Source organism: Salmo trutta, chromosome 20 (assembly GCF_901001165.1).
Source record: "Salmo trutta chromosome 20, fSalTru1.1, whole genome shotgun sequence".
Taxonomy (NCBI): domain Eukaryota; kingdom Metazoa; phylum Chordata; class Actinopteri; order Salmoniformes; family Salmonidae; genus Salmo; species Salmo trutta.
In genome coordinates, this window is record NC_042976.1 from 1,545,941 (window position 1) to 1,560,820 (window position 14,880).

The window sequence follows — 14,880 nt, forward strand, 5'->3', positions numbered from 1 at the left end:
CTCCATGGTTACTCCCAGATCCTGTTGATATAACCTTGGTGTCAAGATGTGAGTGTAGCTGGTGGAACGAAGTCAGGCGCAGGAGAGCAGAGATGAGTGGAGAAAGCACTTTACTAAAGCAATCATTACACAGAACGCAACTGCGTCACAAAACAAATGCCCAACGAACAAGTGAGGCAGCACAAAGTACAAAAACACAAGTACAAAGTACAGGCTGCCACAAAGCACGGGGTAATCAAATAAACCCGGGGCAAACCAGCCGGAAGCGTGCCAACTTCAACAATAAACAATTACACACACAGACATGGGGGGAACAGAGGGTTAAATACACGACATGTAATGAGGGAATGATGACCAGGTGTGTGGGGAAAACAAGACAAAACAAATGGAAAATGAAAGGTGGATCGGGGATGGCTAGAAGACCGGTGACGTCGACCGCCAAAAAGCCGCCCGAACAAGGAGAGGGACCGACTTCGGTGGAAGTCGTGATACTTGGTAGAGAAAAGGAATGATTGGTCAGAAGTCAGTGATAAAGGGAAACTGGTTGACAATTACATTGGTAGAAGTTTTTATGTTTTTTTTTTAGCGCTTTTCACAGATGGATCCCAGGACCCAGATAGTGGCCACACAGGAGCAGTCGTTTACGTTCCTGAATGTGATGTGCAGATATGAAGAAGAACAGATGAACTGTCAATATACTCAGTTGAACTGTTGCCGATAATAGTTTCCCTCCAGTGGGTGGAGGACGTACAACCTGTTAGATATATAGTATCCTCAGATTCTCTGTCTGAATGGAATAGTTTATCATCTGGTAAATCTAATAGGAGTGACCTACTAAATCAAATCACATTTTATTTGTCAAATTTGGGGGTATTAATGTTATTATGGAGAATTTAGAGACTGGGTGTAGGTAGTGAGATTGTGCTGGGTCCCAGCACATTCGGCTGTGGAAGGGAATGAAATTGTAGACCAGTTAGCTAAAAGAGCATTGAAACAAGATATAATATATATTAATGCTCCACTGGGTAGAGGTGAGGACAAATGTAAGATCAGAGTCATTTTGATAGATGTGTGGCAGAAGAGACGGGACTCTGAACACAAGGGACGGCATTTATATGTCCTCCAAAGAAAGGTCGATGGACCAAGGTTCAAAGGTCAGATTAGGAAGGAAGAGGTGGTGTTTACTAGATTGTGTTTAGGACATTGTACATTGGACTCATCATTACATCTGGTTGGCAGCATGTGAATGGTTTGTCTCTGGAGTGTATGGTCGATGAAACTTGTTCTCAACTAGCCTAACCAGGTTAAATAAAGCTGAAAAATATATATATAAAAAAAAAAAAATATATATATATATATATATAGTTGTAGGTATGTTGAAGAGAGGGAAAGATTGAAGTGTAGGGTCATTGATGTTGGACAGGGTTGGAAGGGTTTTGGGGGGGGTGAGGAAGGCCCTATTAGAAGTTACTCGGGCTTTACTTTATTTTCTCAGAAGTACTGAGTAGGAGGTAGGAGGATAAAGACGTGTTGTTTAATTAATAACCGTGACTGACCACACACTCCAGCACGGTAGGTGGCGCCATGCACCTTTAACGTTGGTTTGTGGACCGCCATTATATCACAGAAGAACAAGTTACTCAGTCTGTCAGCTAAACAGTTTTAGGTAGAGAGCAATCAAACTGGTAACTAGACTGTCTTTATTCAACATCGACAAGACGTGGCATCATTTTGGTACGTTTTAAAAAAAAATAACCCAACACACCTGGAAATTAGCTAGCTACTATGGTCACTTTGTCATTGATTGATTTGGCTAACGTTAGCTAGCTAGCAAGCTAACTAACTAACTAGTAGCAACCATCATAGCTAACACAGGGGTTAGATAGTTAACTGGTTTACACCTAACGTTAGCTAGCTAACTAACTAGTAGCAACCGTCACAGCTAGCACAGGGGGTAGATAGTTAACTGGTTTACACCTAACGTTAGCTAGCTAGCTAACTAACTAACTAGTAGCAACCATCACAGCTAGCACAGGGGGTAGATAGTTAACTGGTTTACACCTAACGTTAGATAAGATTAAATAAAATGGGTGTTCCAACATCAAATGTAAATATGACATGGTTTGCTAGATTTTAGCCAATCTCTCCATCATTTCCTGGTTGCTGAAACTCTAATAGTTAGCTAGTTAGCCTATTTTAATAGTTTGACACCATGCTGTGTTGCCACCATGCTGTGTTGCCACCATGCTGTGTTGCTACCATGCTGTGTTGCTACCATGCTGTGTTGCTACCATGCTGTGTTACTGTCTTTAGGTCTCTATTTTCCATTTATTTAACTAGGCAAGTCAGTTTAGAACTAATTGTTATTTACAGTGCCGGCCTCCTGATGGGGACGGAGGCCGGGTTAAACATATAGGACAAAACACACATCATGATGAGAGAGAGACAACACTATGGGGGGAGGCGTCATTCTGAATACGAATTAGTTCTAAACTGACTTACCTAGTTAGATAAATAGAAAATAGACCTTAGACAATAACACAGCATGGTAGCAAGCAACACAGCATGGTAGCAAGCAACACAGCATGGTAGCAAGCAACACAGCATGGTAGCAAGCAACACAGCATGGTAGCAAGCAACACAGTATGGCAGCAGCACAAAACATGGCACAAACAACAGCAACTGGTAGGCCAGTTGAGAACAAGTTCTCATTTACAACTGCGACCTGGCCAAGATAAAGCAAAGCAGTTCGACACAAACAACAACACAGAGTTACACATGGAGTAAAACAAACATACAGTCAATAATACAGAAAAAATACAAAACAAAAATACATCACAGCTAATGTCAGTGTGTGTTAAAATAAGAGTCCAATGTAGAGAATCATTATACCATCTAAACAGCTGTGAAATGTGAGTTTGTGTTAAAATAAGAGTCTAGTGTAGAGAATCATTATACCATCTAAACCGGGGGGAGCCTTATTCTGAAATGGATTAAATTGTTTTTCCCTCATCAATCTAGACACAATACACCATAATGACATCACAATACCCCATAATTTGTATTTATTTATTTTATTTCACCTTTATTTAACCAGGTAGGCAAGTTGAGAACAAGTTCTCATTTACAATTGCGACCTGGCCAAGATAAAGCAAAGCAGTTCGACAACATACAACAACACAGAGTTACACATGGAGTAAAACAACATACAATCAATGATGCAGTAAAAAAAAATAAGACAATATACAATGTGAGCAAATGATGTGAGATAAGGGAGGTAAAGGCAAAAAAGGCCATGGTGGCAGAGTAAATAAAGTATAGCAAGTAAAACACTGGAATGGTAGATTTGTTATTTGAATAAAGTTCAAAGTTAAAATATAAATAATATGGTGCAAAGGAGCAAAATAAATAAATACAGTAGGGGAAGAGGTAGTTTGGGCTAAATTATAGATGAGCTATGTACAGGGGCAGAGATCTGGGAGCTGCTCTGATAGCTGGTGCTTAAAGCTAGTGAGGGAGATAAGTGTTTCCAATTTCAGAGATTTTTGTAGTTCGTTCCAGTCATTGGCAGCAGAGAACTGGAAGGAGAGACGACCAAAGGAGGAGTTGGCTTTAGGGGTGACCAGAGAGATATACCTGCTGGAGCGCGTGCTACAGGTGGGTGATGCTATGGTGACCAGTGAGCGGAGATAAGGGGGGACTTTACCTAGCAAGGTCTTGTAGATGACTTGGAGCCAATGTGTTTGGCGACGATTATGAAGCGAAGGCCAGCCAACGAGAGCGTACAGGTCGAAGTGGTGGGTAGTATATGGGGCTTTGGTGACAAAACGGATGGCACTATGATAGACTGCATCCAGTTGATTGAGTAGGGTATTGGAGGCTATTTTGTAAATGACATCGCCGAAGTCGAGGACTGGTAGGATGGTCAGTTTTACGAGGGTATGTTTGGCAGCATGAGTGAAGGATGCTTTGTTGCGAAATAGGAAGCCAATTCTAGATTTAACTTTGGATTGGAGATGATTGATGTGAGTCTAGAAGGAGAGTTTACAGTCTAACCAGGCACCTAGAATTTGTGGACAACTACAAATACCTAAGTCAGAACCGTCCAGAGAAGTGATGCTGGACAGGCGGGCGGGTGCAGGCAGCGATCGGTTGAAGAGCATGCATTTAGTTTTACTTGTATTTAAGAGCAGTTGGAGGCCACGGAAGGAGAGTTGTATGGCATTGAAGCTCGTCTGGAGGGTTGTTAACAGTGTCCAAAGAAGGGCCAGAAGTATACAGAATGGTGTCGTCTAATAATGACATCACAATACCCCATAATGACATCACAATGACATCACAATACCCCATAATGACAAAGCAAAAACAGGTTTTAAGAAACGTTTGCAAATGAAATATCACATTTACATAAGTATTCAGACCTTTTACTCAGTACTTTGTTGAAGCACCTTTGGCAGAGATTACAGTCTAAAAGTCTTCTTGGGTATGATGCTACAAGCTCGGCACACTTGTATTTGGGGAGTTTCTCCCATTCTTCTCTGCAGATCCTCTCAAGCTCGGTCAGGTTGGATGTGGAGCATCGCTGCACAGATATTTTCAGGTCTCTCCAGAGATGTTCGATCGGGTTCAAGTCTGGGCTCTGGCTGGGCCACTCAAGCACATTCAGAGACTTGTCCCGAAGCCACTTCTGTGTGCTTAGGGTCGTTGTCCTGTTGGACGGTGAACCTTCCCCCCAGTCTGAGCTCCTGAGCGCTCTGGAGCAGGTTTTCATCAAGGATCTCTCTGTACTTTGCTCCGTTCATCTTTACCTCGATCCTGACTAGTCTCCCAGTCCCTGCCACTGAAAAACATCCCCACAGCATGATGTTGCCAACACCATGCTTCACCGTAGGGAGGGATGGTGCCACCACCGTGCTTCACAGTAGGGAGGGATGGTGCCACAACCGTGCTTCACCGTAGGGAAGGATGGTGCCACCACCGTGCTTCACCGTAGGGAAGGATGGTGCCACCACCGTGCTTCACCGTAGGGAAGGATGGTGCCACCACCGTGCTTCACCGTAGGGAAGGATGGTGCCACCACCGTGCTTCACCGTAGGGAAGGATGGTGCCACCACCGTGCTTCACCGTAGGGAGGGATGGTGCCACCACCGTGCTTCACCGTAGGGAAGGATGGTGCCACCACCGTGCTTCACCGTGGGGAGGGATGGTGCCACCACCGTGCTTCACCGTAGGGAGGGATGGTGCCACCACCGTGCTTTACCGTAGGGAGGGATGGTGCCACCAGCGCAATAGACGGAGGGCCGTCTATTGCGCTGTTCGTATTTGGGAACCAATTGATGGCAGTGGGGAATGATTTCTTATGAGCCAATATTTACTTGCTCCAAAAAAAAAGTCCCACCTGTCTCTAAAAACACGCTCACTTTGAAATGCAGTGTATGCCAAATCTTACAACAGATTAGAGACTTTAATTTAGCAAGATGACTACGTCATATGAATAATTATCACAAGATGCTCTGATGTGGTAAAATTATATATAGCCTGTAGAGAGACGTTGCATGAATTCACAATGGAAATACATTTCAATTGAAAAAAAATAATTGAATTATTAGGCCTGCTCATTTTCTCACTCATATTTTCCCTGCTCGATGCTTGACAAGCAGTTTCCTGATCACTTGACACTGTGCGTATGCAATGGTCATGACAAATGTTCAGAATTATACATCTCACTTTGTGTGGGAATGATCCCACGCATGGCCGACTACATCCATTCGCCCAAGGTCAATTTTTCTACTAGCTAACATACTAGTAACAAACGTTGATCTAGCTAGCTAACGTACTAGTAACAAACGTTGATCTAGCTAGCTAACGTACTAGTAACAAACGTTGTTCTAGCTAGCTAACATACTAGTAACAAACGTTGATCTAGCTAGCTAACATACTAGTAACAAACGTTGATCTAGCTAGCTACTGTACTAGTAACAAACGTTGTTCTAGCTAGCTAACATACTAGTAACAAACGTTGATCTAGCTAGCTAACATACTAGTAACAAACGTTGATCTAGCTAGCTAACATACTAGTAACAAACGTTGATCTAGCTAGCTAACATACTAGTAACAAACGTTGATCTAGCTAGCTAACGTACTAGTAACAAACGTTGATCTAGCTAGCTACTGTACTAGTAACAAACGTTGTTCTAGCTAGCTACTGTATTAGTAACAAACGTTGATCTAGCTACTGTACTAGTAACAAACGTTGATCTAGTTACTGTACTAGTTACAAACGTTGATCTAGTTACTGTACTAGTTACAAACGTTGATCTAGTTACTGTACTAGTTACAAACGTTGATCTAGTTACTGTACTAGTTACAAACATTGATCTAGCTACTGTAGTAGTTACAAACGTTGATCTAGCTACTGTAGTAGTTACAAACGTTGATCTCGCTACTGTACTAGTTACAAACGTTGATCTAGCTAGCTATTGTACTAGTAACGTTGATCTAGCTACTGTAGTAGTTACAAATGTTGATCTAGCTACTGTACTAGTTACAAACGTTGATCTAGCTACTGTACTAGTTACAAACGTTGATCTAGCTACTGTACTAGTTACAAACGTTGATCTAGCTACTGTACTAGTAACAAACGTTGACTTACATTAGATAGCTAGCTACTGTAGTAGTAACAAACGTTGAGCTAGATAGCTAGCTAGATAGCTGTACTAGTTACAGACTTTCACTCTCATATTGATGTGCTTCAGATGTTCCGGAGTCCACAATGACAGCAGGTCCAGAATACCGCTCCGTGTTCGAGTACTGTTTTCAAGACTCTGCTCTACAGGAGGTCCGAGAAGTTACCAGCGTTCATGAGCCTCCTGTACACACCAAGAATCCATCACACAGTCATGGTGCGTAGCTAGCTGTAAACTATGTCTATGGCTGTTGTACATCCTGAAAGCATTTATTTGTGGCTCTGCCACCCCGGTTGTTTATTTGTCATGTAAATAGTCATTCATATACTTAACAAAAATATAAACTCAAAGTGTAAAGTGTTGGTCCCATGTTTCATGAGCTGAAATAAAAGATCCCAGAAATTTTACATACACACAAAAAGGTTATTTCTCTCAGATATGAGCACAAATTTGTTTACATCCCTGTTAGTGAGTATTTCCCCTTTACCAAGATAATCAATCCACCTGACAGGTGTGGCATATCAAGAAGCTGATTAAACAGCATGATCATTACACAGGTGCACCTTGTGCTGGAGACAAAAGGCCACAGATGTCTCAAGTTTTGAGGGGGAGTGTAATTGGCATCCTGAGTGCAGGAATGTCCACCAGAGCTGTTGCCAGAGAATTTAATGTTAATTTCTCTACCATAAGCCGCCTCCAACGTTGTTTTTGAGAATTTGGCAGTATGTCCAATTAGCCTCACAACTGCTAACCACGTCAGCCCAGGACCTCTACATTCTGCTTTTTCGCCTGCAGGATCGTCTGAGACCAGCCACCTGGGCAGCTGATGGAACAGATTATTTCTGTCTGTAATAAAGCCCTTTTGTTGAGAGAAACTTTTTCTGATTAACTGGGCCTTTCTCCCCATTGGGTGGGCCTGGCTCCCCATTGGGTGGGCCTTTGTCCTCCCAGACCCACTGCCCCTGCCCAGTCATATGAAATCCATAGATTACGGTCTAATTAATTTATTTCAATTGACTGATTTCCTTATATGAACATTAACTCAGTAAATTCGTTGAAATTGTTGCATATTTTTTTAGTTCGGTATAGTTTATCTCCCATGTTACTCAAATACTGTGTGTATGTCATCCTAACAGGAGTGGTCGTGTGCCCCAAGGAGGATCTCCAGGATGATAAACAGCCAGAGCGAGAGAGCAGCCTGGGTAGAGATGTGTCTGACAGGATGGTGTGCTCGGCCTGCCAGTGTCGCTTCCACACCCGGGAGGAGCAGGTGAATAAACTGAATGAGGGTTGGGGTGGACCCACCAGAGACCATAAAGGAGAGATTCATTCCATTTTTGAATATTATATCGGGTTTTTTTTTCTGCATCTCTGAGCCATGTTCTATCGATTCCCGGTTAGTGTTGTTACGATACCATTTTACTAACGATACCAGGCCAAGAATCACCATACCAACATTTTACTAACGATACCAGGCCAAGTATCACCATACCAACATTTTACTAACGATACCAGGCCAAGTATCACCATACCAACATTTTACTAACGATACCAGGCCAAGAATCACCATACCAACATTTTACTAACGATACCAGGCCAAGAATCACCATACCAACATTTTACTAACGATACCAGGCCAAGAATCACCATACCAACATTTTACTAACGATACGATACCAGGCCAAGTATCACCATACCAACATTTTACTAACGATACGATACCAGGCCAAGAATCACCATACCAACATTTTACTAACGATACGATACCAGGCCAAGAATCACCATACCAACATTTTACTAACGATACCAGGCCAAGAATCACCATACCAACATTTTACTAACGATACCAGGCCAAGAATCACCATACCAACATTTTACTAACGATACGATACCAGGCCAAGAATCACCATACCAACATTTTACTAACGATACCAGGCCAAGAATCACCATACCAACATTTTACTAATGATACCAGGCCAAGTATCACAATACCAACATTTTACTAACGATACCAGGCCAAGTATCACCATACCAACATTTTACTAACGATACGATACCAGGCCAAGAATCACCATACCAACATTTTACTAACGATACGATACCAGGCCAAGAATCACCATACCAACATTTTACTAACGATACCAGGCCAAGAATCACCATACCAACATTTTACTAACGATACCAGGCCAAGAATCACCATACCAACATTTTACTAACTATACGATACCAGGCCAAGAATCACCATACCAACATTTTACTAACGATACCAGGCCAAGAATCACCATACCAACATTTTACTAACGATACCAGGCCAAGAATCACCATACCAACATTTTACTAACGATACCAGGCCAAGAATCACCATACCAACATTTTACTAACTATACGATACCAGGCCAAGAATCACCATACCAACATTTTACTAACGATACCGGGCCAAGTATCACCATACCAACATTTTACTAACGATACCAGGCCAAGAATCACCATACCAACATTTTACTAACGATACCAGGCCAAAAATCACCATACCAACATTTTACTAACGATACCAGGCCAAGAATCACCATACCAACATTTACTAACGATACCAGGCCAAGTATCACCATACCAACATTTTACTAACGATACCAGGCCAAGAATCACCATACCAACATTTTACTAACGATACGATACCAGGCCAAGAATCACCATACCAACATTTTACTAACGATACGATACCAGGCCAAGAATCACCATACCAACATTTTACTAACGATACCAGGCCAAGTATCACCATACCAACATTTTACTAACGATACCAGGCCAAGAATCACCATACCAACATTTTACTAACGATACCAGGCCAAGAATCACCATACCAACATTTTACTAACGATACCAGGCCAAGTATCACCATACCAACATTTTACTAACGATACCAGGCCAAGAATCACCATACCAACATTTTACTAACGATACGATACCAGGCCAAGAATCACCATACCAACATTTTACTAACTATACGATACCAGGCCAAGAATCACCATACCAACATTTTACTAACGATACCGGGCCAAGTATCACCATACCAACATTTTACTAACGATACCGGGCCAAGAATCACCATACCAACATTTTACTAACGATACCAGGCCAAAAATCACCATACCAACATTTTACTAACGATACCAGGCCAAGAATCACCATACCAACATTTTACTAACGATACCAGGCCAAGTATCACCATACCAACATTTTACTAACGATACCAGGCCAAGAATCACCATACCAACATTTTACTAACGATACGATACCAGGCCAAGAATCACCATACCAACATTTTACTAACGATACCAGGCCGAGTATCACCGTACCAACATTTTACTAACGATACGATACCAGGCCAAGTATCACCGTACCAACATTTTACTAACGATACGATACCAGGCCAAGTATCACCGTACCAACATTTTACTAACGATACCAGGCCAAGTATCACCATACCAACATTTTACTAACAATACCAGGCCAAGAATCACCATACCAACATTTTACTAACGATACCAGGCCAAGAATCACCATACCAACATTTTACTAACGATACCAGGCCAAGAATCACCATACCAACATTTTACTAACGATACCAGGCCAAGTATCACCATACCAACATTTTACTAACGATACCAGGCCAAGTATCACCGTACCAACATTTTACTAACGATACGATACCAGGCCAAGTATCACCGTACCAACATTTTACTAACGATACGATACCAGGCCAAGTATCACCATACCAACATTTTACTAACGATACCAGGCCAAGTATCACCATACCAACATTTTACTAACAATACCAGGCCAAGAATCACCATACCAACATTTTACTAACGATACCAGGCCAAGAATCACCATACCAACATTTTACTAACGATACCAGGCCAAGTATCACCATACCAACATTTTACTAACGATACCAGGCCAAGTATCACCATACCAACATTTTACTAACGATACCAGGCCAAGTATCACCATACCAACATTTTACTAACGATACCAGGCCAAGTATCACCATACCAACATTTTACTAACGATACCAGGCCAAGTATCACCATACCAACATTTTACTAACGATACGATACCAGGCCAAGTATCACCATACCAACATTTTACTAACGATACCAGGCCAAGTATCACCATACCAACATTTTACTAACGATACCAGGCCAAGAATCACCATACCAACATTTTACTAACGATACGATACCAGGCCAAGAATCACCATACCAACATTTTACTAACGATACCAGGCTAAGAATCACCATACCAACATTTTACTAACGATACGATACCAGGCCAAGAATCACCATACCAACATTTTACTAACGATACCAGGCCAAGAATCACCATACCAACATTTTACTAACGATACCGGGCCAAGTATCACCATACCAACATTTTACTAACGATACCAGGCCAAGTATCACCATACCAACATTTTACTAACGATACGATACCAGGCCAAGAATCACCATACCAACATTTTACTAACTATACCAGGCCAAGTATCACCATACCAACATTTTACTAACGATACCAGGCCAAGTATCACCATACCAACATTTTACTAACGATATGATACCAGGCCAAGTATCACCATACCAACATTTTACTAACAATACCAGGCCAAGAATCACCATACCAACATTTTACTAACGATACCAGGCCAAGAATCACCATACCAACATTTTACTAACGATACCAGGCCAAGTATCACCATACCAACATTTTACTAACGATACCAGGCCAAGTATCACCATACCAACATTTTACTAACGATACCAGGCCAAGTATCACCATACCAACATTTTACTAACGATACCAGGCCAAGTATCACCATACCAACATTTTACTAACGATACGATACCAGGCCAAGTATCACCATACCAACATTTTATTAACGATACGATACCAGGCCAAGTATCACCATACCAACATTTTACTAACGATACCAGGCCAAGAATCACCATACCAACATTTTACTAACGATAACAGGCCAAAAATCACCATACCAACATTTTACTAACGATACCAGGCCAAGAATCACCATACCAACATTTTACTAACGATACCAGGCCAAGTATCACCATACCAACATTTTACTAACGATACCAGGCCAAGAATCACCATACCAACATTTTACTAACGATACGATACCAGGCCAAGAATCACCATACCAACATTTTACTAACGATACGATACCAGGCCAAGAATCACCATACCAACATTTTACTAATGATACCAGGCCAAGTATCACCATACCAACATTTTATTAACGATACCAGGCCAAGAATCACCATACCAACATTTTACTAACGATACCAGGCCAAGAATCACCATACCAACATTTTACTAACGATAACCAGGCCAAGAATCACCATACCAACATTTTACTAACGATACCAGGCCAAGAATCACCATACCAACATTTTACTAACGATACCAGGCCAAGAATCACCATACCAACATTTTACTAACGATACCAGGCCAAGAATCACCATACCAACATTTTACTAACGATACCAGGCCAAGAATCACCATACCAACATTTTACTAACGATACCAGGCCAAGAATCACCATACCAACATTTTACTAACTATACGATACCAGGCCAAGAATCACCATACCAACATTTTACTAACGATACCAGGCCAAGAATCACCATACCAACATTTTACTAACTATACGATACCAGGCCAAGAATCACCATACCAACATTTTACTAACGATACCAGGCCAAGAATCACCATACCACATTTTACTAACGATCGCCATACCAACATTTTACTAACGATACCAGGCCAAGAATCACCATACCAACATTTTACTAACTATACGATACCAGGCCAAGAATCACCATACCAACATTTTACTAACGATACCAGGCCAAGTATCACCATACCAACATTTTACTAACGATACCAGGCCAAGAATCACCATACCAACATTTTACTAACGATACGATACCAGGCCAAGAATCACCATACCAACATTTTACTAACGATACGATACCAGGCCAAGAATCACCATACCAACATTTTACTAACGATACCAGGCCAAGTATCACCATACCAACATTTTACTAACGATACCAGGCCAAGAATCACCATACCAACATTTTACTATAACGATACCAGGCCAAGAATCACCATACCAAACATTTTACTAACGATACCAGGCCAAGTATCACCATACCAACATTTTACTAACGATACCAGGCCAAGAATCACCATACCAACATTTTACTAACGATACGATACCAGGCCAAGAATCACCATACCAACATTTACTAACGATACCAGGCCAAGAATCACCATACCAACATTTTACTAACGATACCAGGCCAAGAATCACCATACCAACATTTTACTAACTATACGATACCAGGCCAAGAATCACCATACCAACATTTTACTAACGATACCCGGGCCAAGTATCACCATACCAACATTTACTAACGATACCAGGCCAAGAATCACCATACCACATTTTACTAACGATACGATACCATGCCAAGAATCACCATACCAACATTTACTAACGATACGATACCAGGCCAAGAATCACCATACCAACATTTTACTAATGATACCAGGCCAAGTATCACCATACCAACATTTTACTAACGATACCAGGCCAAGAATCACCATACCAACATTTTTACTAACGATACCAGGCCAAGAATCACCATACCAACATTTTACTAACGATACCAGGCCAAGAATCACATACCAACATTTTACTACGTACCAGGCCAAGTATCACATACCAACTTAGGCCAAGTAATCACCATACCAACATTTTACTAACGATACCAGGCCAAGAACACCCATACCAACATTTTACTAACGATACCAGGCCAAGTAACACCATACCAACATTTTACTAACGATACCAGGCCAAGAATCACCATACCAACGTTTACTAACGATACCAGGCCAGTATCACCATACCAAAATTTTACTAACGATACCAGGCAAGAATCACCATACCAACATTTTACTAACGATACCAGCCAAGTATCACCATACCAACATTTAACTAACGATACGATACCAGGCCAAGTATCACCATACCAACATTTGACTAACGTACAGGCCAAGTATCACCATACCAACATGTTACTAACGATACCAGGCCAAGTATCACCATACCAACATTTTACTAACGATACCAGGGCCAAGTATCACCAGTACCAACATTTTACTAACGATACCAGGCCCAAGAATCACCATCACCACATTTACCTAACGATACGATACCAGGCCAAAGAATCACCATACCAACATTTTACTAACGATACCAGGCTAAGAATCACCATACCAACATTTTACTAACGATACGATACCAGGCCAAGTATCACCATACCAACATTTTACTAACGATACCAGGCCAAGAATCACCATACCAACATTTTACTAACGATACCAGGCCAAGAATCACCATACCAACATTTTACTAACGATACGATACCAGGCCAAGAATCACCATACCAACATTTTACTAACGATACCAGGCCAAGAATCACCATACCAACATTTTACTAATGATACGATACCAGGCCAAGAATCACCATACCAACATTTTACTAACGATACCGGGCCAAGTATCACCATACCAACATTTTACTAACGATACCAGGCCAAGTATCACCATACCAACATTTTACTAACGATACGATACCAGGCCAAGAATCACCATACCAACATTTTACTAACGATACCAGGCCAAGTATCACCATACCAACATTTTACTAACGATACCAGGCCAAGTATCACCGTACCAACATTTTACTAACGATACGATACCAGGCCAAGTATCACCGTACCAACATTTTACTAACGATACGATACCAGGCCAAGTATCACCATACCAACATTTTACTAACGATACCAGGCCAAGTATCACCATACCAACATTTTACTAACAATACCAGGCCAAGAATCACCATACCAACATTTTACTAACGATACCAGGCCAAGAATCACCATACCAACATTTTACTAACGATACCAGGCCAAGAATCACCATACCAACATTTTACTAACGATACCAGGCCAAGTATCACCATACCAACATTTTACTAACGATACCAGGCCAAGTATCACCGTACCAACATTTACTAACGATACGATACCAGGCCAAGTATCACCG

General features: G+C 41.4%; 1 protein-coding gene across 1 annotated transcript in view; it reads left to right on the forward strand.

Annotated features, from left to right (window-relative positions):
• Positions 1-1,464: 1,464 nt before the first annotated feature.
• ankzf1 (ankyrin repeat and zinc finger peptidyl tRNA hydrolase 1) overlaps positions 1,465-14,880 on the forward strand; it is a 72,981-nt gene continuing 59,565 nt past the window's right edge. Inside the window, exons 1-3 of the mRNA XM_029703718.1 lie at positions 1,465-1,734; positions 6,756-6,902; positions 7,823-7,956. Coding sequence (XP_029559578.1) covers positions 6,773-6,902; positions 7,823-7,956 — 264 coding nt within the window. The 5' untranslated portion in view covers positions 1,465-1,734; positions 6,756-6,772. The remainder of the gene's footprint in view (positions 1,735-6,755; positions 6,903-7,822; positions 7,957-14,880) is intronic.